Raw genomic sequence first — 22818 nt, 5'->3', positions numbered from 1 at the left:
TTTTTTCAGTCTCTTTGAAGGGCTTTATAGCAGATGCTAGAAGCCAGCAGTCTTTCAGGGATGTTCTACCAGGCTCGAGGGCCTGCCCGTGGGCCACTGGACCAGCATGAGCTAGGCTCAGGCTCTACCCCAGCTTGTATGTGGCTTAACAGGCAAAACCTGGACTCGAGAGGGTGCAGGGTCCCAGTGTGAAGAATACCCAAGGGCAGCGGGGTAAATGGGCCTCAGTTTCCATGTGAAATTGTTGGGACTGAGCACAATGCATGTGCACCTTTCAGGCACCCCCCCCTGCGCTCAGGTGCTGTGAGAGTGCTGACAGGCTCAGACTCGGAAGGAACTTAAGATCTGGCTGAAGAGACTCATGACAGATTTTAATTAAGCACCTACTTGTGCCAGATACTTGCTAGGACTATATCCCTAAGCAAACATTCTAGAGACAGTTGACACAGTCTGTGAACAATACAGAGATCTGTCCCAGGGCAAGAGGAGGCAGGCTCTTGAAAAGGGGGCTGTCCCTCGCTCTGCCCCTCATCCCCACCCCCGTCCGGCTCCCGTCGATGGCAGTGCCCAGCCAGGTGTCCGCTGAAGCACTGTGTGCCCTGCCCCCCAGTCAGGGCCCAGGTACAGAGGCAAGGCCCGCAGGACCCAGCCCTGGCGCACCCCCCGCCCCACTGCAGCCGCTCTGCCTGGCCTTAGCGTGCCCTCCGGTCGGTCCAGGCAGCCTCAGGGAGTGGCAGCCCCCGCAGTGTCAGGAATGAGGGTGAGGTCACTGCTGCTTCCCCAAACCTACGTGGCTCCCTGCTGCTTCCCCAAACCTACGTGGCTCCCGGCGCAGACGGGAACACCTGGGAAAGTCTCTGTGACCGTGGGCATCCGTGCCCTGTCTCCAGAGCTCGGAGACAGACGGTGGCGAGTCCCTGGGTCATAGCAGGGTCCCCAAGCTGTACACGTGATAGATGCTCATTAAATAGTTAGCAGTCGATGTATTGATCATCTGATAGCAAGAGCCCAGTCTCGAGAACACGAGATGTTCCTCTTGCTGTGGCCCTGTGCTGACATGCCAGGTCCTGAGTCCATTGCTGTTGACTCCATCACTCACTCACGGCTCTTGTGGAGACAGCCGGGGAGGGGGGCAGACTGCAGGGCTGGGGGCCGGGAGACAGCAGCTGCTCTCACTCCATCCTGCTTCGCTGGCCCGTTTCTGTGGCTGCCTCATCCCCACAGCTATGGGCTTTGGCTAGGGGATATCCCAGTGAGTGGGGGAGGACCACCAAGGCAGACCACTCCAGGGGAGGAAGTGGCTGGGATCCTGGAACTCTGAACAGAGTTGAGTTTGTCTCGTCTTCGCATACCAACGCCCCAGCATGGGGAGAGGGGAGAACCTGAGAACTGAGGGGGAGGCTGCAACCCCAGGGGCTGCTGTGGGGTCAGGCAGCAGCTGCTGGGAGTGGAGGCTCAGAACCCCACGGCCTCCCCATCCAGCACCCTTCCGTCCACCCACGGCGCTTCGGATTAACCACAGCACCTGTCTTTAAGCAGGGAGCTCCGGGTCGTTTCAGCTGGCGGAGGGAGGACAACAGAACTGCCCACCACCGCCTGCTGGTGCAGACCCCTCCAGGCAGCTGCAGGGCCCCCCAGGCTTCCTTGGCCACTCTGCCTACCCCACTTAGGCTGGCCGTCTCTGCTGGCTCCAGCCCTCAGGGACTGTGGAGTGGCTCCAGGCCCAGCCCAGCCCCCACCCCACCCCACCTGAGCGAGGAAACTGACTGTTCTCTGACTGCGGAGCCGAGTGGCCAGAGGGTCAGCGGTGCATTCCTGCCCCGGGTTGGGCTGCCCCCACGTGGACTCTGAGTTCTGGGAAAGGCCGCTCCTGGGAAGGAGGCAGGCCCCTTCTCGCTGAGAGCAAAACAAGGAGGAATATGGCTGCACTTACAAAGAGAAGCCCAGCAGAAATAAATGAGCCTCCCTTGGCCAATGGCCAGGGAGGATCCAGAGACCGCAGCTCCCTGTTTCAGGCCCCTCTGTTCCCAGGTCCCGGCCAGCCTGCCTGGGCTCAAGCCTGGCCCACCGCTGCCTTGCTGTGGGGCCTTGGGAACAACCTTGACTTTCCTGGATCCCACTTTCCGCATCCGTAAAACGTGGAAGGTTGTAAGGGTTAAATTAATAGGACTCACAAAGTGTTTGGCACAGCACCCAGCATGAGTGGTAAGAAAGGGGGAACTGGTATCATTGTTCGAGCCCCAGCCCTGCCACTCACTTGCTGTGTGATCCTAGGCAGATTTCTCCCCCTCTCCAGTCCTGAGTCCCCACGTGCTCCCTCCAGCCTTTGGGTCCCCACCAAGAAGCCAGAGGTGGTGGGGAAGGAGGAGACCTAAACACAAACAATGGCCTTTCTTCCTGCTTAGGATTGCCTTGTGTCTTTATGGGGATGCCCGCCAGACATTTCAGCCTTACTGCATTTCTTCTTCAGTGCTTCCATCTATTTGGCTCAGAATTCTGTGACCGGCTATGTTATGTATGGGACCTCTTGTTCATAAATTACTAAAGTTTCCGATGGGGGACATAAGACGGTTGAACCAAGTGACAGTGGGACCCTGTGTCACTGCCCAGATTACCCCCCACCCAGAAGCAAGTCCTGCCTGGAAGGCAGGGCCAGGGCCCCAAGCTGCTGCTGTCGCGGCACTAACCCCTCACCCCCCAGTCCAAGGCCATGGTTGCTTCACGCCCTAAGTATGCAGGACAGGCCCGAGGCTGATGCTCAGCCTGGAGCAAGGTGCATCTCGGTGCCCGTGGGAGCAGCACCTCCCGCACTTCCAGACTTCCAGACCTCCAGACTTCCATCCATGTGGCTTCTCACTGCACGTCCTGCCGGGCGGTTGCTCACTTGCTTCCTTAGCCATCTTAACCCCGGGCCGTCCTTTCCCTGGATGGCATTCTATCACCTTCACTGTTCCCTTTCTGGTCCTGCGGCTCTGAGCAAGAGGACCTGTTCCAGGCCCCTGAGGTGATGCACCGTGCAAGCCAGACTCCCGGACGTCTAGCCCTGCGGTGCTGCTGTGAAGGTCTGAGCTGCCGTGCGTCTGCAGCAGTACAACGCCGTCACCAGCAGCGTGTCCGCCCTTTGGGCGTCTCTGGGCCACACGGGAAGAAGAAGAGTTGTCTTGGGCTACACATTAAATACACAAACACGAAGGAAGACTGATGAGCCAAAAAAAAAAGGTTTTAGGTAAATTTGCGATTTTGTGTTGGGCCATGTTCATACCCATCCTGGTCCGCACACGGCCCATGGGCTACAGGTTGGACACCCCTGGGTGGCAGGGGATGTCCTCAGTCAGGGAGGAGCTCCTCCTGTCACTACCTTTAAACCACGGGCCGGCAGCTGTCAGCCCTAATTAGCTGATGGCCTGAAAGCAGTGGCTGAGCTTCCTGGTGGCCTAGTCAAAAAAGGAAAAGAAACACGTGGAGTCTGTAGGAAACCTAAGAAGCAGCCCTGTGCAAAGTTGAGTTGTACAGCAGGTCTTTAGAAACCAGTTCAAGGCTGCAGTGAGGTAAAAACAAAAGAATTCCCAAAGAGGGAGAGGTCTGGAGTGCTCAGAAGGATGGAAGGCTGTGGACAAGATGGGGGTGAGGGTGTGTTCATTCCATTCGGGGCCCCTGGCAGGGTCTCTGCTTCCCCTCCCCTCCCTGGAGCCCAGGGCAAGGGCTGTAAGTGGATAAGGAGGGTGACCCTGCCCTGGTCCCCGGGGGCCCTTGGTTTGCTTTCATTCTCCGAGGAGTTTGTGCTGTTGGCTGTTCTCACTCCCGTCGCTCCCACCTGGGCGCACAGCCCACTCTGGATTTATTAGTTTGGATGGATGGAACTTGCCTTACACCAGGGAGGGAAGGATTCCTGGAAGCATGGTTTGGGACTAGATTTGGGTTAATGGAACTGCATTCTCACTGCTCTGGAGTTACTCAAAGATAAAAGAAACTTTATGATGGACTAATAAGAGTCTTAACTATGCAGGTGGGGGGTTGTTTTTATTTGTTTGTTTGTTTGTTTTTAAATATGGTGCGGGGGTGCATGCACGTTGTGGGGAAGTGGCCTTAGCGTCATGGGCACCTGCCTGTAGTACTGTTCTTCGACTTCCTATAATCACCTGGACCTGGTGAGAATCACGTTCAGCATCTAAGTGTCCTCAGGTCACTGTATTCGGCCAGGACCTTCAGGCATCTGGTTTTCTCTGGGCCTAGATTCTTGCAGGTCTTGCAAGCCAAGAGACTGGCTTTGGCAGGGACGTAAGTACTGGGGGGGCGGCCAGTGGAGGGACCCTGTCTCCACATCGCCTATCTCCTAGGCACACACTGCCTTAGTCACCAGCTCAGCCCCTGTCATCCACTCCACTTCTGTGTCCCCATCCAAAACCTTTCACAGGCATTAGGCCATTTCACTCTTAAAACAACCCTGCAAAGAAGACAAGGTAGGTATTTTTATCCTTGGGTTACGGAAGGAAGAGTGGCTCAGATATTTGCTAAGTGCCCAGATTCTGAGCTAAAAGAGTAAGCATGAGAACCAAGGTTTTAAAAAAAAAAAACCCTTGCCCTGGCTGGCATACCTCAGTGGATTGAGCGCAGGCTGCGAACCAAAGCATTGCAGGTTCAATTCCCAGTCAGGGCACATGCCTGGGTTGCAGGCCACAGCCTCCAGCAACCGCATATTGATGTTTCTCTCTCTCTTTTTCCCCTCCCTTCCCTCTCTAAAAATAAATAAATAAAATCTTTAAACAAAAGAGTTAAAAGCCTTTACAAATAAAAAAAAAAATCTTGCTCCAGTTTCCTGTCCTCTGTCCCTCCTGAATTATTTGCTTTTTTCACTTGAGTTCCCATGTATTGAGCATGTGTTCAAGTGGTTTTCCCTGGAAAGGCAGTCTGTTTCTCTGGAAAGATTCTCTTCAGCTGTGATGCACTTGTATTATGGGGACCAGCAGGTTTGTGCTGGAAGAGTCTAGAACATCAGAGAAGTACCCTGGAGATCCATGGACCCAAACGCTTGATTTCACGGCGTGAGCACGGAGTCCCAGAGAAGTCAAGCCGCTTGCCTGAGGTCACATGGCTGGTTCTCAGCGAGATCGGTTGTGCAGCTTCGCAGTCCGACACCCCTCGATTTCCATGGGCACACTGGTCTGGGGGGCCCTTGGCTCTGGCACCAGAGGAGAGGGAGGGAGAGATGACAGGGAGGGCAGGAAGCAGTTGGTCTGTGTCAGTCACAGCTGCTCACTTGGCTGCGCCTGCCTCCTGCTCCCTCACCCCATCCCTCTGTCTCTCCATTTTCCCAACCCTGAGCCAGCAACCTCATCTGCCTCCTGGCCGAGGGCTGGGTTTTGTAGGCCAGGGGCTCTCTGTTCATTGTAACGTGGCCGAGGGGGTCCCTTCCCACCCTGGGAGATGGCTTGCTCGGGTGGGTTGGAGAGAAGGCACTCCAAAGGGGGAAAACTGGGGGTGGGAACCGTGGAACTGGATTAACTCTGTGGATCCAGGGGGCTGGGAAATAAATCATGTTTTAAGAAGACTTTCTTTTAAAAAGACAGGCTCATTTCTGGTTTGCTTCCCGTTTTCCTTTGGAGCAAGAAGGGAAAGGCCTGCTTGCGGGGAATGAAAGGGGTTGGCGGGAGCTCAAGCTGTGCACTTAGTAGGGTCTCAGTTTGCTGTCCATCCCCACTGTCTGCCCAAATGCCCAAACCCCAAGATCAAAGGGTATCAGACCCTTTGAAATGATCCTGTTTTTTTTATTGGTTCTAGAGAGAGGGGAAGGGAGGGATGGAGGGAGCGAAACATCGACGTGAGAGAGAAACAGCGACCAGTTGCCTCTTGCAGCACCCTGGCTGGGGGCCAATCCTGCAACCCGGGCATGTGCCCTGACCGGGAATCGAGCCTGTGACCTTTCAGTTTGCAAGACGACACCCGACCAACTGAGCCACACTGGCCAGGGCTGGAAATGATTCTTGGAAAAATTATCCCAGCAGCCAAGACCTTGTGAGCATTTAGTCTCTGTGGGCTGAGGGTCCCCACTTCTCTCTCCCAGGGCTTTAGGGAGGGTTTCCCTCTCTCGAATGGCCATCATCTTCTAGCACAGGGGTTGATGAACCACTGGCCACGCCTAGCCCACCAGGTGGTTTTGTAAATAAAGTTTTATTGGCACACCGCCCACTCACAGGGTTGAGTAGTCTCCCTAGAGACCACATGGCCCACAAAGCCTAAAACACTGACTCTCTGGCCCTTTACAGGAAAAGTTTGTCAACCCCTGTTGTAGCAGAACAAGTCTTCCTGGCTTCTCCAGGTCCAAGCCAGATAATTTCCCTTGGCTCGCCAAAAGGGGTTCGCACTTCCCAAAAGGTTTTCTTCTGAAGGACCCACAAGAAACCCCAAAGGAAGGTGTGTGAAAGAACAAGGCCAGCGGAGATGGAGAGAGATGTGGGCAACCTCCTAGCTGGACTGGCACAGGGCTTGGTGGGGTCAGATGGGGTCGGGGCGGGCCTGGCACGGCCTTGCTGGGGGGCGGCCCATGTGGCCACATCTGGGGTAAAACGGCAAGAAGTAACAGCCCCAGCCAGATGTGGCAGTGAGCATGGAGCCCCACATCCAAACTCAGGCCCACTTGGCCAACTCAGCTCAAAGCCCTACAGGGCCCAGGTGCATCTAGCTCGTCTCAGCCCAAGTCTCAGCCCAACCAGGGCGGGAAGGCAGGGCCCCCTAGCTCCTTCTGCCCGAGGAGGCTTCCTGCTGCCAGGCCGGTGGGAGGCTCTGGCCACAGAATGTTTGTCTCTGGGTGCGTTCCCCTGGAGTCCCTCTACCCTCATTCCAACTGACCTGATGTCCGGGGTCACCTTTGGGGAGCCACCTAACAGGGGCCAGCATTTTCTCAGTGCATCCAGTATGAGCACCGCCCGGTTCTCACCCTCGCAGCTGGCGGAATGGGATTGTTGCTGGCTGATGGAACCAAGCTCATGGGAGACGGTGGCCAGCAGTCACTGAGCACTGACTGTGTACTAGGCGCCGTGCTGCGCACTCACTGCACACGCTTTCAATCCTCTCAGCAACCTTGAAGGTAAATGTCTCGTTTCGTCTGGATTTTTACAAGTGAGGGAACAGGTTCAGAGAGGTTAAGTAACTTCCTCAAAGAAGCAGAGCCTGGATTTGGATCCACACGGCCAGACCCCAGAGGTCTTAAATCCAGGCAGACCCCAGAGGCCTTGCTAACCCTCCCCACCAGAGGCCCACTCGGCCTGGTTGACAGAACTGTAAGCTGCGGGGAGCCAGCCTGCAGACAGAAGGCCGCTTGCTGGGTAAGGGAGAGTTAGGGGCTTTAAATGGTGAGTGGCAAACTGATCCCCTGAAGTCTGTTTCCCCACAAGAGGCTGATGCTGTATTAGCTGTGTGACCTCAGACAGGTTACTGAACCTCTCTAGTTCGTTTCTGCCATCTGTAAAATGGAGGGAATACCTTATCGTTGCAGGTTATTGTGAAAAACAAGTGAGTTACTATGCAGAAGTGCTCAGCACGATGCTCAGTGTGCAGTAAATGCCGTGAAATGTCTGCTGCTCTTGTGATTATGATTCCTCTCTGTCTCGGGGTCAGGAAGTAGTCCTGGCCAGTGCTATCTGGGCAGTGTGAGGGTTTGCATCTCAGCGTTCGTGCAAGAGTTAGCATCTCAACTTTCGAACAAGGGTTTGCGTCTCAGCTTTTGAGCAAGGGTTAGTGTCTCAACGTTCAAGTGAGGGTTTGCGTCTCAACTTGCACCTCAGTGTTTCCTCCCTGGTGTCCCTACTGCAGGCAGCACTGTGCCCTCTGGGAGGGGGTGAGAAGTTCAGCAGAGAAAGCCCCTCCGCCCCCGCCGCCGCCGCCGGGTGTTCCCAGGCCAGGTTCCGTTTCCGGCTCTGCCACTCTGTGCTTGCGGGAACGTGGGCTGGTGACTGCCCCTGCCTGAACTCGAATTCTGCCCCTATAAAAAGGGGTGGGAAAATGCACACCCACGTCAAGGGGTTGTCCTGGGGAGTAACCGAGCCGCTGCCCACCAGGAGCAGAATGTCGGTGTTTATTACCTGCTGACCCTCTAGAAATGTTCACACCATTAATTCAGCTAAGAGCTTTCTGCCTCATAATGTTACTACATCATATCTCACGGTCATGGGTTGTTTGAGGAGCTGTGACTTGGCTTCTCTCTCTCGGCAGGAGGACAACTTTTAGCCTCATTTCACAGATGAGGAAACTGAGGCCCGGGTCAGACATGACTTCTGAGCCTGGAGTAGGGCCCTCACCTCCTCTGGTCACTGAAGGTCCCTGTCCTGCTGGGTTGGAGTTGAGGTGTGAGACTCTAAAATGAGGCGTCTCCCCACTCTGCCAGGGCCTGTCTTTCCTCCTGAGAGCGTGGGGCCGGGGCAAGGGCGAGAGAAGACACCGAGGCCCCGTGGTGTGGTGCCCCAAGCTGGGAGGTGGCCTTGGGCTCCCCAGCCCTGATGTTGGAAGCGCCAGGTTTCTGCTGCTGAGCCTGCTGGCCTGGCGAGGACCCTTGGAGCCACCGAGCCCTGTGGGGCCAGCCACCCACATGGCCGAAGAGGAAGGTCCGGCCTGCCTTCTCCAGGGCAGTAGTAACCCACGGGCCCTGTTCCAAGCAAGGATTGTGTGGGCTTCTCTGAGCTCCAAAGGACGCCTGCTTTCGGCAGACACCTCATTATCCCTGCCCCGCCGGCCCTGTCCCAGCGCCTGTGTAATCACTCCAGCCCACGCCCAGCAGCCCGCCCACGGCCAGGAAATCACTCCCCTCCCCTCCCCCACCTTCCGCTGGCGGCTCTACTGGTGCCCGAAGCCACTCACGCCACTCGCCGCTCACCCGGGGGACCTCCTGCCTGCCTAACGGTTCTCTCTCCTCTGATTCTCCTCTCCTGTTGCTGCTTGCTCTCGGGGACTTGGAAGTGTGGCTCTCCAGCTGGGCCGAGTCTCCCAAAAAGGACGTGACAGGTACTGCCCAGTGTGCATGTGAGTGCATGTGTGTGAACATGTGCGTTCCAGGCATCTGTGTGTGGGAGCCGGTGCTGCCGGCCCCTTGCCATGTGCTTCCTTGAGCTGCGTAGTGGCCATTTGTCAGCACGCCCGGCATCCTCTCTGCCTTCCCTTGCTCCTCTGCTGCCTGTACTCTCTGCCTGTCTTTTGCCCCTTTTTAGGTCTCAGATCCAGCCTTGGAGCCTTCTGATGGGCAGCAACCACACAGCTCAGTGTGTAAGCAAATGCGCTCCGGACCCGGAGTGTGTGGGTTTGAACCCCAGCTCTGCTGCGTCCTGGGCTGGCTGCCTTGGCTGGGGTATTTAGCTGCCACCTCATGGGGGGACAATGAACTCCATTCTGCCCCCACCCCCACCCTGTGAGGTGGGCCACAAGCATTGTTAATCTCCCTCCAGGCAGGGAGTGACCTCGAGGCAGAGCGCAGAAGCCTGGTTCCCAGGGGTCCACACTGGCGCGCTGCAGGGAACTGCAGCGGGGCGTGGGGAGTCCCCAGACTGTGGCGGAGGTCACCACCCCCATGTCCTAGGGGTGCAGAGCAGGGAGCTGCATCTGGCTTCAGGGGGCTTCCCAGGCTTTGGGCTGCCAGGCCCAGGATGGGCCCCAGAGACGTGGGCCTGTGCCCTGTGTCTTAATGGGCAGAGCTGGGCCGTGGGTCAGGGGCTTGCTTGCTTTTAGTCTTTGAACTTCCTGGACAATTGCAGAAAAACCTGGACAGCAGGGTTCTCAGCTGCTAGAGGGAGGTTGTGGCAGGCAGATGGTAGGATTTCCAGGAGGCTTTTCTAGGACCCCCTCCATTTCTTTTTCTTTTTTTTTTTTAAGACTTTATGTATTTATTTATTTTTAGAGAAGGGGAAGAAGGGAGAAAGAGAGGGAGAGAAACGTCACTGTATGTTTGCCTCTTGTGCACCCCTTAGTGGGACTTGGCCCACAACCCAGCCATGTGCCTTGACTGGAAATCGAACTGGCGACCCTTTGGTTTGCAGGCCAGTGCTCAATCCATTGAGCCACACCAGCCAGGGTGAGCCCCTCCATTTCTGAAAGTGCTACCTGCCCCCCTACCCCCATTTCCCCAGCCCAAACCTGAGAGCAGGGGTCCAGCCTTGGAGATTGGGGAACAAGGCAGAAGGGTCAGAGGTCAGAGGGAGCTGGGCCAGCCCCAGGGATCAGAGCCCCAGGCTGAGCCCCTCTGGACCACAGCCATGGCCAGGGACTAGGAGGTGGGCATTCTGAGAGGGGGGACCAGAGCAGGAGGCAGCAGTCAGGGAGACAGACCCCTTGCCTGACCCAAGGCCGTAGCAGTCCTTCTTCTGGTGTTGCCTCTGACGGGGGCCTGGGCCTGAGCTAATAACTGGGCTCCTGTCCCTTTTTCCCCTCTCCTCGAGCCAGTGAGCCAGAGCCCACTTGGCCCACAACAATACATTTTATTCACCAAACGTATAGCCTGGCTGTCCAAGGGCCTGTGGAGAAGCCGGCAGGCTGAGTCTGGCCTGGGAGGAACCAGTTGTGAGGGGTGGAGGGACTTTGGTGGGATGCCCAGTGTTGGGGGAGGGGGGCAGTCACAGATCATGTGGGGGGTGTGGGGCAGGGGCCACCTCAGGGCTTGGCTACTCAGGAAGAGCCCAGCTGTTGGGAGCGAGAGCCTGAGAGTGGCAGTAGTGGGCCCGGGGAAGCCAGCCAGACGAGGAGTCTAGGGTCGGAGTCTTAGGTGAGTCACCAGGTCTCTCTGGGCCTTGGTTTCCCCATCTAGGATGTTGCAGTGTTTGATGAGACAGGAAACTCAGAGGTAAGGGCTGATGCTGGGGCCCTTGAAGGTGAGGGTCTTCGGGTTGCTTCCCCTGGTACCCCTCCCCACAGAGCGGGCCTGGGGGCCCTGATCTGCCTCTCCAGAGGGCAAGTGCCTGCTGCCTGCCAGGAGGGTCCTGCTCCAGGGCACAGCCTCAGCCACCCTCTCCCGGTGCCTGCGGCCCTTGCCTTGCAATGCCTGCTGGTTCTGAGGCTGCAGAGGAACTAAACCCCTGCTGCTTGCTCCCCAAGTCTCCCCTGCTATTTGCTTTGCGAACACTGTTTACAGTTAACGTAGAACATTAACCCCATCACCTCATACCGTGCTTGCAACAGTGCTGTGAGGTGGGTACTGTCACTCTTCCTGCTTACAGACAAGGAAGCCAAAACTCAGAGGGGCTCAGCGTCCCCCCAGGGTCCCAGAGCTGGTGGGTCCAGGGCAGGCCTGGACTTCAGACCCTCAGGCTCCACGTGCGTTTGCACCGAGTGTCTCAGGCAACTGCTGCATCCGGTGCTATGTCCTGTGGCACCAGTCCTGGGGCACCTGCTCTCGTCTGGGAGACTCTTGTCTGAAGCACAGGGTCTGGCTGGGCAACAGTGCCCCACGGGAAATTCAGTGCAGGACGGGCGCAGGCAGTCCGGCTGGAGCAATCAGGCAGCTCCAGGCGGGCAGAGACAGGTGGGGCACGTGGGGGCTGGTAGAAAGGAAGGCAGGCCGGGCCGGGGGAACAGCTACGGCAAAGGCTTGGAGAGAAGAACCTGCGAGGTCAACGTGTCTGGCGCAGGGCGACGCCCGAGGCGTACGTGGGGAACGATGAACATTGCCTGGAATAGGAGGGCGGTGTGACGGGGAACTGGTGCAGTTCAGATTGTCAAGGAAGACTGAACTTGAATTTGGCCTTTATTCTACGGGCCACAGGGAGCCACTGAAGGTGTTGGAGCAGCGGGCTGGCTTGGCAAAAACCTCGTTTAGAAGTTTGAGTTGGCAGCCAGGGCTGGGCAGGAGCCAGGGGTCCATCCAGGTGGTAGCCGGAGGAGCGCAGGTGTGCGGCAGGGGTGGGGCCGAGCCCGGGAGCTGCCGGGGCCCCAGCAGGTCGAGCCAGGGGCTGAGGAAGGCGCCAGGGACCATTCCTGGGTGAGACTCTTACAAAGCTCCCTTCCACCCTGGGAGGAGCTCTCCTCCCCAGAAGGGTCCAACCCGTCTCCATGCCTCTGCCAAACCCTTTCCATGGGAAGACAGGAGTCTGCCTCCCCTGCCCCTCCCCCTCCCCTGGGCCAACTCCTTCAGCCCCTGATTTTCCAGGCCTGGCTGGGAGGGGATCCAGCCTCTGAGGGATGACATCACCCACCGGCCCGCCCGCCCGCCGAGTGGTTTCTCACCCCGATACCTGCTCCCCGCTCACACCCACCAGGGCCACCCTGGGCAGGCAAAACACTAAGGGGCGGGTGCCAGAGTGAGCAAGCTGGGAGCCTGCATGTGCTGGGGGCGGGGAGGGCAGCCTGGAGGGCAGAGTGTCTGTGTGTCCATCTGTCCATCCCCCAGCCTTCGGAGTAGCCTCCCAGGAGTGCCACCGCCTGCCTTCCGTGCTCTGGGAGAGCACTCCCTTAACTTGTCTACCTGTGCCCTGGAGAGCTGGTCTTCAGGCTCAGACCAGTGTTCTGAGGGGCTGGGGGGAAGGAGCATGGAGATTGTTCCCCTTTTTGAAATCGTGTCTGGGATTTCCTTGGCGTGGACTGCAGTGAGCTGATGTCTCTCCGTTCCCCAGCACCCCTGCTCGTCCTCTCTGGCAGCATCCGGCCCCTCGCTCCCCTGTGCCTCTGTTTCCCACCTCCCCTTTCTCCCTTCCTCGGTTTAGCTGTCTGGTGTTCCCACAGTTCAGAAGTGAGGCTCTACCCGGTTTATCTGTGTTGGCTCCAAACAAACCCTTAAGTCACTTTATTCATCTGTCTGTTCCTTTATTCCTTTTACAAACACTCGGCGCCAACTGCCTAAATGGGCACCGTGGTCTGGTCAGCCAGTGTGGCAAGAGTCAACAAGGAACCCACATTCCGGTCTTTCTTAAGCACCAACTGTGTGCCAGGTGCCTGGGGGCAGGATAAACCAGGGCCCCCCTTGGAAACCAGGGATCACGGGGGCTCTCTGTGTGGGCCAGGCACCGTGCAGAAGTTCAGGACACAAGCTCCGGTGTCAGGTGGGCTTGGGCTCAATCCCAGCCATGTGACGTTAGGAAAACCACTTTCTCTCACGAGCCTCAGTCTGCCCATGTGTAAAATGGGGCTGAAACAAGACCTACTGCAAAGGGCTGTTGTGAGGGACAACCCGGACGGCGGGATAGTGTGGTCAGCACTTGGCATAATGCTGCCCACACGTGAGCCCTGATGAGGCTTGTGAGTCGTTCTTGGGGGTAACCGGGGGGCTCCAGGACTTGGCAGCTGTCTAGCATGCTGCTGGGGAACTCCTCTTCTGTCTGTATCTTGAGTTTTCCTTCCCCATAAAGTGGAAGGGGACCTCCTGTTCGTGCTGGGTGCACTTAGGAAATGCCCTGAGCCGCAGAAGCACTGATGGTCCCCCAGGGGCCCGGCGGGAGGCGGTCCCTGTCAGCACTGCGCCCAGCGCTGCACCTGACCTGCGGGCAGCGGGTGCAGCGCCGGCTGTGTCTGGTTGCAGAGCCGGGCCGGCCTTGCTGCCCAGCTGTGGGTCACGTTCCTGCCTGAACTGCTCTCCTGGGCTACACGAGTGAGTGTCCCTGCGGCAGGCCTCAGCTGGGATAGGGTCCCTCCGGGCTCTGCAAGGGGCTGAGTGGGCGTTGGCGGGGTCCACGCCTGGTGGTAGACAACTGCCAGGGGCAGTGGGTTTCTTTCCCCTTTGTTGCCCCCGCCCTAGGTTGGATAGATCCTCAGCCACGGAGAGGCCCCAAGATCTAAACAGTGCTTCCCCCTGCCTGGCTGTAAGCAAGATCCACAGGAGAAGGTGGGGTGTCTAAAACACACCCCAGACCAGTTGCATCTGGATCTCTGGGGGTAGGGCCCAGGCACCTGTCCTACTTAAAGGCTCCCTGGGCGGTTTTGTGGGACCGAGTTGAGGATCGCTGTGCTAGAAGGCCGGGGCGTCTGAAAACAGAGAGGAGGCCGTTCTGTCATCCAAGGAGATGGGCTTGAGCCTAAGACACAGAGGACTTGGTTCACCCCTAGCAGCTCCATGAGCCGGGACCAGCCTCTGGGCTTCTCCGGGCCTCTGAGCTGCCCTGTGTGTGGTGAGATGCTGAGACGGTCGTCGTTAGGGCGGCAGGGGACGGTGTCCGAGCCTGCACGGAACACCGGCCGAGTCAGCCTCAAGCAAACAGGGAATGTGGCTGCAGGCTGAAGCACCAAGGGGGCCGTGCGGAGCCCGGAACCCTCTAGATGTTTCTCTAGCCAGACTGGTGGTGTGAAGCCCCCCGCTTCCAGGAGACTGGCAGAGGCATCGAGTTGGAGAGGCATCGTTTGAGAAGGGTGCTAGGAATTCCCTGTGGTCTGGGCGGCCTCCTGTGGGAGGTGACCCATGGGACTCTGGTTTGTGGATCCTCTGAGCTCCTTGCAGGGTGTGGGATGTCTCTGGTGTTTTTTTCCCCACCTCCATCCCAGTGATGGTGATGGTGCTGGTGAAGCACAGGGAGGTTTAAGCAGCATGTTCAGTGCCACACAGCCAGTGAACCGAGATGGGCAGCCTGTCTGTCCACCTCCTAGTTCGGCGCTTGCTTAGTGAGTGTTGCACTGGTCCCGTGGCTGAGGAGGACAGAGACGTTGCCTGCTCTTTGCGAGCCTGCCCTCCTGTTAAGCCCCACCTCTTGACCCCTCACCCTCCATGAAACTGCCAGAAAAGGGCGGCTGCGGGCTCCTAGGAGCCCGACCACACACCCCAAGGCGGAGAGGCAGAGGGAGACTGAGTCAGTCTCCCGGTAGCCAGTGGGCAGCAACCAGGTCAGGCCAGGGCCCCCTCCAGAAGCAGGTCTGGGAGAGCCAGCCTGAGGCCGCTCCACATGTGCCAGGCCCTGGGCTCGGTGGCAGCACCCTGCTGAGCCCACGGGGCAGGCAAGGAGCCGAACTTGAGGAAAAGTTGCAGGAGGGGGGCGAGAGCTGGGCTGGCCTGCGGCTGGCTTTCTTCTTGGGTTTCAAGTAAACAGTCTCGGGCCCTCCTCCCCCTCCCCTGCCTCCACCCCCGGCTCCTCATTCGATGGGTCTCATGTGTTTCTATTTAAGGGTTGCAAGTAAACCCCAGTGATTGGCGGCCTCAAACCTTCTTGACTTCTCGCCTGGGCCCAGGCTGCAGAGACGGTCTCTCCCGCTCTCTCCCTCTCCCTCCTGAGGGGAGGACTGCTGACTCTCTTTCTCTGGGTTTACAGGGCTTGGGGGAGAGGCAGGAGCCCTCCTCCTTGCCTTGCCTTTCTCTCTCTCCTCTGCTCCGGCCTCAGCCCTCATGGGCCGCCCACCCGCAGCCCTCCCCTCGCACCCCTGTCGCCGAGGGGTCTGGAGAGACCACGTCCGCCCAGGCCTCTCCTCTGCCTCCCTCGTGCTGGGCTGTGACTAACTCCTCTCAGCAGCAGGCTTTTCCTCTGAGTTTCCTCCGTCTCTGCCTGTCCCTCTCCTGCCCGCACCCTCCCTCTGCCCCCTGGCTCCTCATGTCCCCCGGCCCCCGCTGTGCAGCGGGCCGGTGCGGGGCCTTGCTATATGGCCTGTCCTTGGGGCCCAGCGAGCCGCGAACCCTGGCTGCGGGCAGCCCCTCAGAGCGGCGCTGGCGACAGAGCAGCCTCCCCCGAGGCCGATGGACAGGGGGCGCCCCGGCCGCGGGGCCATGGCTGGCCGCTGGCTCACCGCGTGCTTTCTGCCCTCGCCAGGTGCCGACACCAGCGCCGAGCCCATGATCCTGGAACAGTACGTGGTGGTGTCCAACTATAAGAAGCAGGAGAACTCGGAGCTGAGCCTCCAGGCCGGGGAGGTGGTGGATGTCATTGAGAAGAACGAAAGCGGTGAGTGTCCCGGCCGGCCACTCGGGGCTCCAGCCCGGCTCCTTGGATGGATGGCTGGTTTTTGTTCCCTTCCTCCTCCCCCACCTCTGCAGCTATACGTTATTTCCATCTGGCAGGGAGAGGGCTGAGGAGGCTGAAGTTTCCCCTGTTGGTTTGGGCTACAGGCCAGCAGTTTGCCTGGTGGTGGAAGAATGTCTCCACCGCTCGGGGTGATTAACCGGCTAGCGTTACTGCAAGGCCGGGGTGGCAGCATGGGTGTCGCTCTCCAGCCCACGATCGGGGTCCCCGAGTCCTTTGAGGCCCCTGGGGAAGGCAGCTCCCGGCTCAGGGACACCGGACAGCAGCTCGCCCCACAGGGTCCCATTAGCAGCCAGGGTCCAGGCAGGGCTGGGGGGAGGCAGGCCGGCCATGACGTCACTGTGAGGTCCAGGGGCTTCGGGTCCCTGGCGTGTGGTCTGGGGAAGGGCCCGGCCTGTGGGGGTTGGCTGGTGTCTGAGCAGTGAGCCGACTGCCTCCCGCTGAGCTGAAGGCTGCCAGGACCTGGGAAGAGGGCCCAGACAGGGGGGTGAGGCCAGGTCCTGGGGCCAGGGAGGGTCCTGCCGCAGCCACCCTGTCATTGGGGGCTGAGGCTTTGTCTTGACTGAGGCCATTCAGGGGGCCGCTGGTCCCCAGGCTCTTGCCCAGTGGACCCAAGCACCTCAGTGCCCTGGGCACAGGAGTCTCTGTAGGTGGAGAGCGGAGGCCAGTTTGAGGTGCAGACCCGTATGGCCCCCGGCAGGGCCAGGACGACTGGCCCAGGACACTCTCCAGCAGCCTGCCCGGAGTCTGCTGGCTTGAATTGGCTCTGTTTTGGTTTCGGTTTGCTGCGAGGGAAGGACCATGCACGGGAGCCTCTCTGGGATGGGTTTGGAGGATACTCCTGGGGGAGGGGCCTATTCCCCTTTTCCTGTCCCACTCACTTCCCTTCCAATATTCTGAGCTCCGAGAGGAAGGCAGACCAAGGGATGACTGTACCCATTCTGTAGATTAACTGACACGCAGAAAATTTGAGGGGGATGAGTCATCTGAGGTCAAAAGCAGAACAGAACTGGAATGTTCCTGGGTCCCTGAGTCCCCTGCTTGTGAGCAGCAAGTAGCTGTAGGGATGCTTAGAAAATCCTGGTGGGCCTCCTTGGGGAGGGGCACTTAGGCCGTGATGCCAACATAGACCTGACTCATGGCTCCTCCTGGGTTTGGGGTCTTCGAAGCCCGTTCCCTTCGCAGAGAGGTCGGGTTCTGCCTTTGGGCCTGTAGCCACCACCAGCAGCCACATCTCTAGTGTAAAACCTGGGCCTCTCACCCCTGGTGCCCCCATGGGTCTCCTTTCTGCAGTTTTGCCTTCAGCTTTTGTCCCTGTATCAGTCCTACCTCCCCACCCCTGCCCTCCACCCCAGGGAAGCTGCATTGTCACAGGGACCTGGCTCTGGAAACCCTAACCACCCAAAGGAGGGGATCTGTACTGGTGGAACTGGAGACACCAGCTGAGGAGGGAGAGATGTTTGTTTTGGAGCCTGCTCCAAAGAAAGGCAGGCCCGCTTCTCCGTATAAGGTCAAGTCTGCTCAGAAGTTGAGTTCTGGCTTAGGGACCCTTCTGCCACCTCACTGCCTTGGAGCCACAGGGGGAGTAGGTACCAGCCTCTAGCGGGGTGTCTTCTGACGAGACCCCAAACAGAAGGGAGTCAGCCTGCTGCACGGGAGACTACTCCCCGAGGCCCAGCGACAGGGGTGTCCTCCGCCGTCCCAGCCCACATCCCTCACCCTGGGAACACAGAGAGTCCTTCCCCAGAGCAGAGCAGGAAGCGAGTGGGCAAAGTGGGGGTTCTGGGTGAGGCCTGGAGAAGGCATAGAGGGGCCTACTCTTCTGATGAGTCCGGGTGGCTGTTTGAGGGTCTCAGGCCTCCTGACTCCCCAGAGTTGCCCCATCTGACACACTGACCCCCGAGGGAGCTCTGTCCCTGGAAGCAGGGTTCCGCCCACGGCCTGCTGGTGGGGTGGCTTCAAGTCCCTTATTCTCTGAGCCTCAGTTGCCCCTTCTGTAAGTTAGAGATAACCAGGGGGCTGCTTAGAAGCAGGACCTGGAGAAGATGACCTCTGTGAGCCCTGTCCGGGGTCTGAATTCCATGGCTGGGTGTCAGGTTGGGAGAGCTTTTGGGAACATGGCTTTTCCACTTCTCTGGGTTTTGCACCTTTACCCTTGGTGGAGACGGCTGCTCAGAGCAGATGTTTACCCAGGGACCTTGCCGTGCTGTGTTTACCGTGCAAACCCACATTATCTGTTGCCGTTAAAAACCAGGAGGCCTGGACTGTACAACCAGCTTAACCAGAGAAGCGAAGTGGGTGGAGGGGAGAAAGGAAGAGGGCCAAACTACAGATCCCTGGGTGGGCGGTTTCCCAGTTCGAGGAAGCTGGACGGCTGATGGTGGGGGAGGGGAGGTGTGCTGTGCATCCTGCAAGCTGGCTTTGGAAGGAGTGGTGAGTGAGGCTTTCGAACTCTGAAACAAAGACCCAATTGTGATGCCTTTGACCTTGGGACTTGGTGAGTGTGTTGAGCCATTTCTACTCGAATTGTTAGGACAGCAGTTCTAGTTCGCACCAGTCCTGCCTCCCCCCCGCCCCCACCCCCACACACACATCCAGGGCCTCGACTTGCTCACTGGGAACCAGGACTCTGCCTGTGTCCCCTTTTTGCTGGGCTGGAAGTCCCTTGAGGAGAGTGTCCGTAGAGGGATCCAGCCACCTGTGGCTTCACCTGCTGATCAGAGCCCTCTGCCTGGGGCCTTAGCCACCGAGCACTTCGGGGCCGTGGTTTTGCCAGCACTCCGTAGTCTCATTGGTCTGAAGAGAGATGTGTCTGAAGGGCAACTGAGAGCCAGTAAAGAGTGAACACCAGGTTTCAGGACATGCGCTTCACATGTATCGTTCACTGCAATTGTGGAAAGACCCCATGAAGTAGAAGGCACTTTAACCATTTTGTGGCCAAAGTAACAGGCTAAAAGTTTAAGTCATTTCCCTCCAGTCCAGTAGCTGAGATCTCTCCCCTCTGCGGAGGATGTGGGGGGAGGGCGAGCGCGGGCTGATCCTGGGTAGGCCCATCCCTGAGTCGCTGATGCTGCAGGTCAGGGAAAGACAAGGGCTGGCTGAGATGACCGTGTGGCTCCCTGGAATGTCACTGCAGAAGGGCGACTCTGTCCCTCCTTCCCGCATGGTGCTCATCGGCAGTGGGAAGTCATGTTGTTAATTGTCTCTTTGAATTTGAGGACGGCCGAGAGGACTAGAGGAGGAGGGTGTGTACTCAGCACCGAGGACAAGCCTGTCCCAGGGGACATAGGTGGACAGAAGTCAAAGACAGTCCCAGCAAGACCTGAGTGGCTTCATGGAAAGCATGTTTTGACCCAGCAGTGGGCCTGGGGCCCAGCCAGGAAAGGGTTCTTTTTCTCCATTGATCAACAGGGACAAATCTCGCAGAAAGATTTGGTAGTGTTGTTAGTTTTGCCAGGCAGCAAGCACGCATCTGCCGCTGCTGTCTTGTCTTTGGAAACCCCTCTCCTCTGGACGTAAAAAGCGGTGTCTAGATCTTCCTCTGTAGGACGTTCTTATGGCTCGAGGACCACACTGGCTTCACCTTGCGGTAGACACAATCTGCTCTATTTTTTATTTTATTGACTTGAGAGCAAGAGAGAGAGGAAGGTGGGGGCATGGGGAGAAACATCCATTTGTTGTTCCACTTATTACTACGTTCATTGGTTAATTCTTGTATGCGCCCAGACCAGAGATCGAACTCCCAACCTTGGCCTACTGGGATGATGCTCTAACCAACTGAGCTACCTGGCCAGGGCAAGACATAATCTGGCCTAAGTTCTGGCAGCGTAGTGATGGCAAGGTCCCAGTTGCTCTGATTTCTGTGTTGAGCAAAGCTGCATGCAACGTTCCAGGATTGTTTCTCTCTCAGGACTAGGGGCCAAGGAAGGATGTGTGGATATGAGTCAACGGATGCTCATTCCTTTCCTGCCTTTCCTTCTCTGAGCCTCTGCTTCTTTCCTGGCACCAGCGTGATAATGCTGGGAGCCCTTGCACTTCCCCGAGGCACACAGCTATAGGAACACAGACCAGAGCGTGGTGCCGACCAGCAGTTCGGAGCCCCGCTGGCCCATCCAAGTGAGAAACTGTACAGGTGAGAAAACGAAGCCTTGGACAGACATCCACTCAGACTTGCTTGCTATTAAAAGGATCACTGAGGATTATTGAAAAAAATGCAAGAAAATCTCACTAGCTCAAGGGTGGGAAGTCCCTCCCAGCCTCACGGGACCTGGGAACTGAGAACCAGAAAGTCAACAGCAGCCAAAGCAGCTTCTCGTGCCTCTGTCTCTCTTGGGTACCATGTGGATTTAAAGCCGAGCTTTGGCTTTCGTCTCGCGGCAGGCCAGCCTCGCTTCTCTTCCTGCTCACTCGAAACAGCAGCCCGGTCTGCTGCTGCGGGTTTGTCAGAACGAGACTCTGCATGGCTTTTCAGTGGAGGTAACCAGCTGACAGTGACCTCTGGTTCTCTGAGTTCAAAATTTCATGTTTGAATTCTATTGGTTCCTGGCCAGCCAATGGATTGACAGACCTTAGATCTGGTGCCCAGCCCTGGCTTAGTCAGCTGTGTCCAGGAGAGGTGCCACAGGGTATAGACGTGCCTTCCTAGCCAACTTCTTCAGCAACGGCTGTCGGAAGGCTGGTTTTGAAGAACAGGAGATACAGAGGGAGTGAGGGACTCCAAAACCTGTTGGCTGCGACTGTTTTTGCTTACTTTGTCATGGTGTGCATAGTGGAAAGAACCAGGAATCAGGAGTCTGAAAACTAGGTTTATGTGCTATAAGTTGGAATCACTCAATTTCTGTTTCCTGAGAAGTATAAGGGAGCAATGAAACATATTATGTGCCCTTTAAAAAAAATAACCATTCATTATTTGACACCTATCTTTATCACTGAGACAAGCTAATAAGCTTTCAGTTGTATGTCCTAAGGATTATTTTGTGATGTCAAAAGGTAGTGCATTCTTCAGTTACATATTTTATGTATTAGAATCTTCTTAACATCGAGGATGTGTCTCTTCTGTGACTTAGATATTTATTTTCATGAGCGTTGTTAGAACTGGTTCTGTATGAGCTTCTTGGGAGGGAGAAATATGCTACGTATAGTATTCATTCGTTTCGCAATTCTCAAATACCTCCCCTGCCCAAGGCCTCGTGTGGATTGGGCGCATCCTCATCGGGTCCCTGCTCGTGTGGGGCTGAGACCCTGGTTGCGAGCATGCTGGGCACTGAAGGGCTCGCTTACTGTAAGGTGCGACTGGGGCAGCCCTGCACACTTCCTGTGGTCTCAAGTGGACGTCTGTGCATCTGCTGTACTTTTGCCTAGTTTATGTGCTCGCTAAGGAGCCACCTGCTTGCTAATTCAGACTGCCCAGCCACCCCCAAAAAGAGATGTCCCAGTAAAGCCAGGATAGGCTATTTCTAGAAAGGCGGGCTTATTGCAATCTGCATTGCAGAGAAGTGAACTAACACTCTAAACTCCACATCAGCCGTTGAAGACTTTGGTTCCGATGAGCCGGCCCCATCTGGACGTGGGAGGACTGGCCCCCATGAGGTCCTGTTCCGCCATCAGAAGGCCTTGGTCTCTGGCAACATCTCTCTAAGTGGGGCACATGTGTGTTCCTGCTGTATCAGCCTAATCAGCAGTTCCAAAGTCCACTCTGGTCCAAGACTGCCTTTGCTGTGTACTTGTTGTCCACTTCGCAGAGCTGGCTGGAAGGGAAAGGGCCACCGGAGCACAGAAGCGGGCGTAGCTGGGGAAGGCTGCGTGCAGGAGCTGGAGGCATTGGGCTGGGACCTGGAGAGAGGAGAGAGGAGGTTTGGGGTGGCAGAGAGGGGAGGGAATTTCACCTCCAGGTGGGTGGAGAGCTGGGTAGAGGGCTGGGCTTGTAGGAGCTGAGACAGAGAGGCAGGTAAATGGTTGCCTCAAGAAGTGTGTGCTGATGGAGAAAGTGGAGGCTGGGCAGTGGTGGGTGGAGCTGTGGAAAGCAGGGCAACAGGACTGGGACCTGAGAATAGTGGCACTTTGAAGCAAGTGATCATGGCTGTGGGAGGAAGGTGTCAGGGGAGATGTGTCCAGGGACCAGAAATCACTCTTTCCTTTAGCTGGATCTTCACGGGCTACTGTTAGGGGGTGTTCAAGGGTTTGTCAGCACTGAGCACTGCCAGCCACCTGCCTGGAGCCCGCTGCCAGGTGGCTGGGTGGGGCCGTGGGCTCCAGGCACGCCCTCCGCCTTGTCTCCCCCCGCTCAGTTTGGGCAAGTGGAGTGGCCGGTCACTCTGACTTCCTATCGGCTTTGTGGACCAGTCCTGTCCCAAACTCCTCCAAGGCCATTTTCCTTGGACAGTCATTTCTGAGCAAAAAAAATATGGTACAGTGGTGACTTTGGAGATCCAGTGGAAGTGCCAGAGGGCTCATCCCAGCCTCGGCCCCGGGGCAACACTTGGCTGCCTTCCCTTTTGGGGGGCAGACACATTTGCACTGAGTCTATTTGCAGGCACCTCCCAAATGCCGCCTCCCTGGGTTTGGACACCGGGAGACTGGTTGAACCACACAACACTCAGACCCCAGCAAGGCCAGTCTCCAGGTGACCCGTTGTCACTAAATCCAGTGCGGTGGTTGACTAGGTGCCAGGCCAGGGCCTAGAGGTACAGGAGAGCTTGAACAAAACTCCACCCTCTCGGGGCTCCCATGTAGGGAGAGCCAGTCACAAGTGAACCAGGAAGGTGGTGGGAGATTTTGAGAATGCAGCGCAGGAGACAAACAGGGTGCTGACAGCAAACACGCAGGGGGCTGGGGCGGGCGGAGTGTGCCTGGGAGAGGCCGTTCTGAAGAGGGGCCAGAGAAGCTGAGACGCATAGAGCCTGGCGGATGGAGGGAG

At 57.5% G+C, this 22818-nt stretch overlaps 1 protein-coding gene across 5 annotated transcripts in view; it reads left to right on the top strand.

Annotated features, from left to right (window-relative positions):
• Positions 1-22818, top strand: part of SH3PXD2A (SH3 and PX domains 2A) — a 224141-nt gene that overhangs the window by 153320 nt on the left and 48003 nt on the right. For 4 of the 5 annotated variants that reach the window (XM_028511893.2, XM_028511891.2, XM_036027247.1 and 1 more), the window contains 2 exons: positions 8950-8994; positions 15693-15824. In XM_028511893.2, coding sequence (XP_028367694.1) covers positions 8950-8994; positions 15693-15824 — 177 coding nt within the window. The remainder of the gene's footprint in view (positions 1-8949; positions 8995-15692; positions 15825-22818) is intronic. The other variant, XM_028511892.2, reaches the window with a different exon arrangement.

Source organism: Phyllostomus discolor, chromosome 5, assembly GCF_004126475.2.
Source record: "Phyllostomus discolor isolate MPI-MPIP mPhyDis1 chromosome 5, mPhyDis1.pri.v3, whole genome shotgun sequence".
Taxonomy (NCBI): domain Eukaryota; kingdom Metazoa; phylum Chordata; class Mammalia; order Chiroptera; family Phyllostomidae; genus Phyllostomus; species Phyllostomus discolor.
The sequence above is the reverse complement of the archived record's forward strand: the minus strand, read 5'-3'. Positions and strand labels throughout refer to the sequence as shown.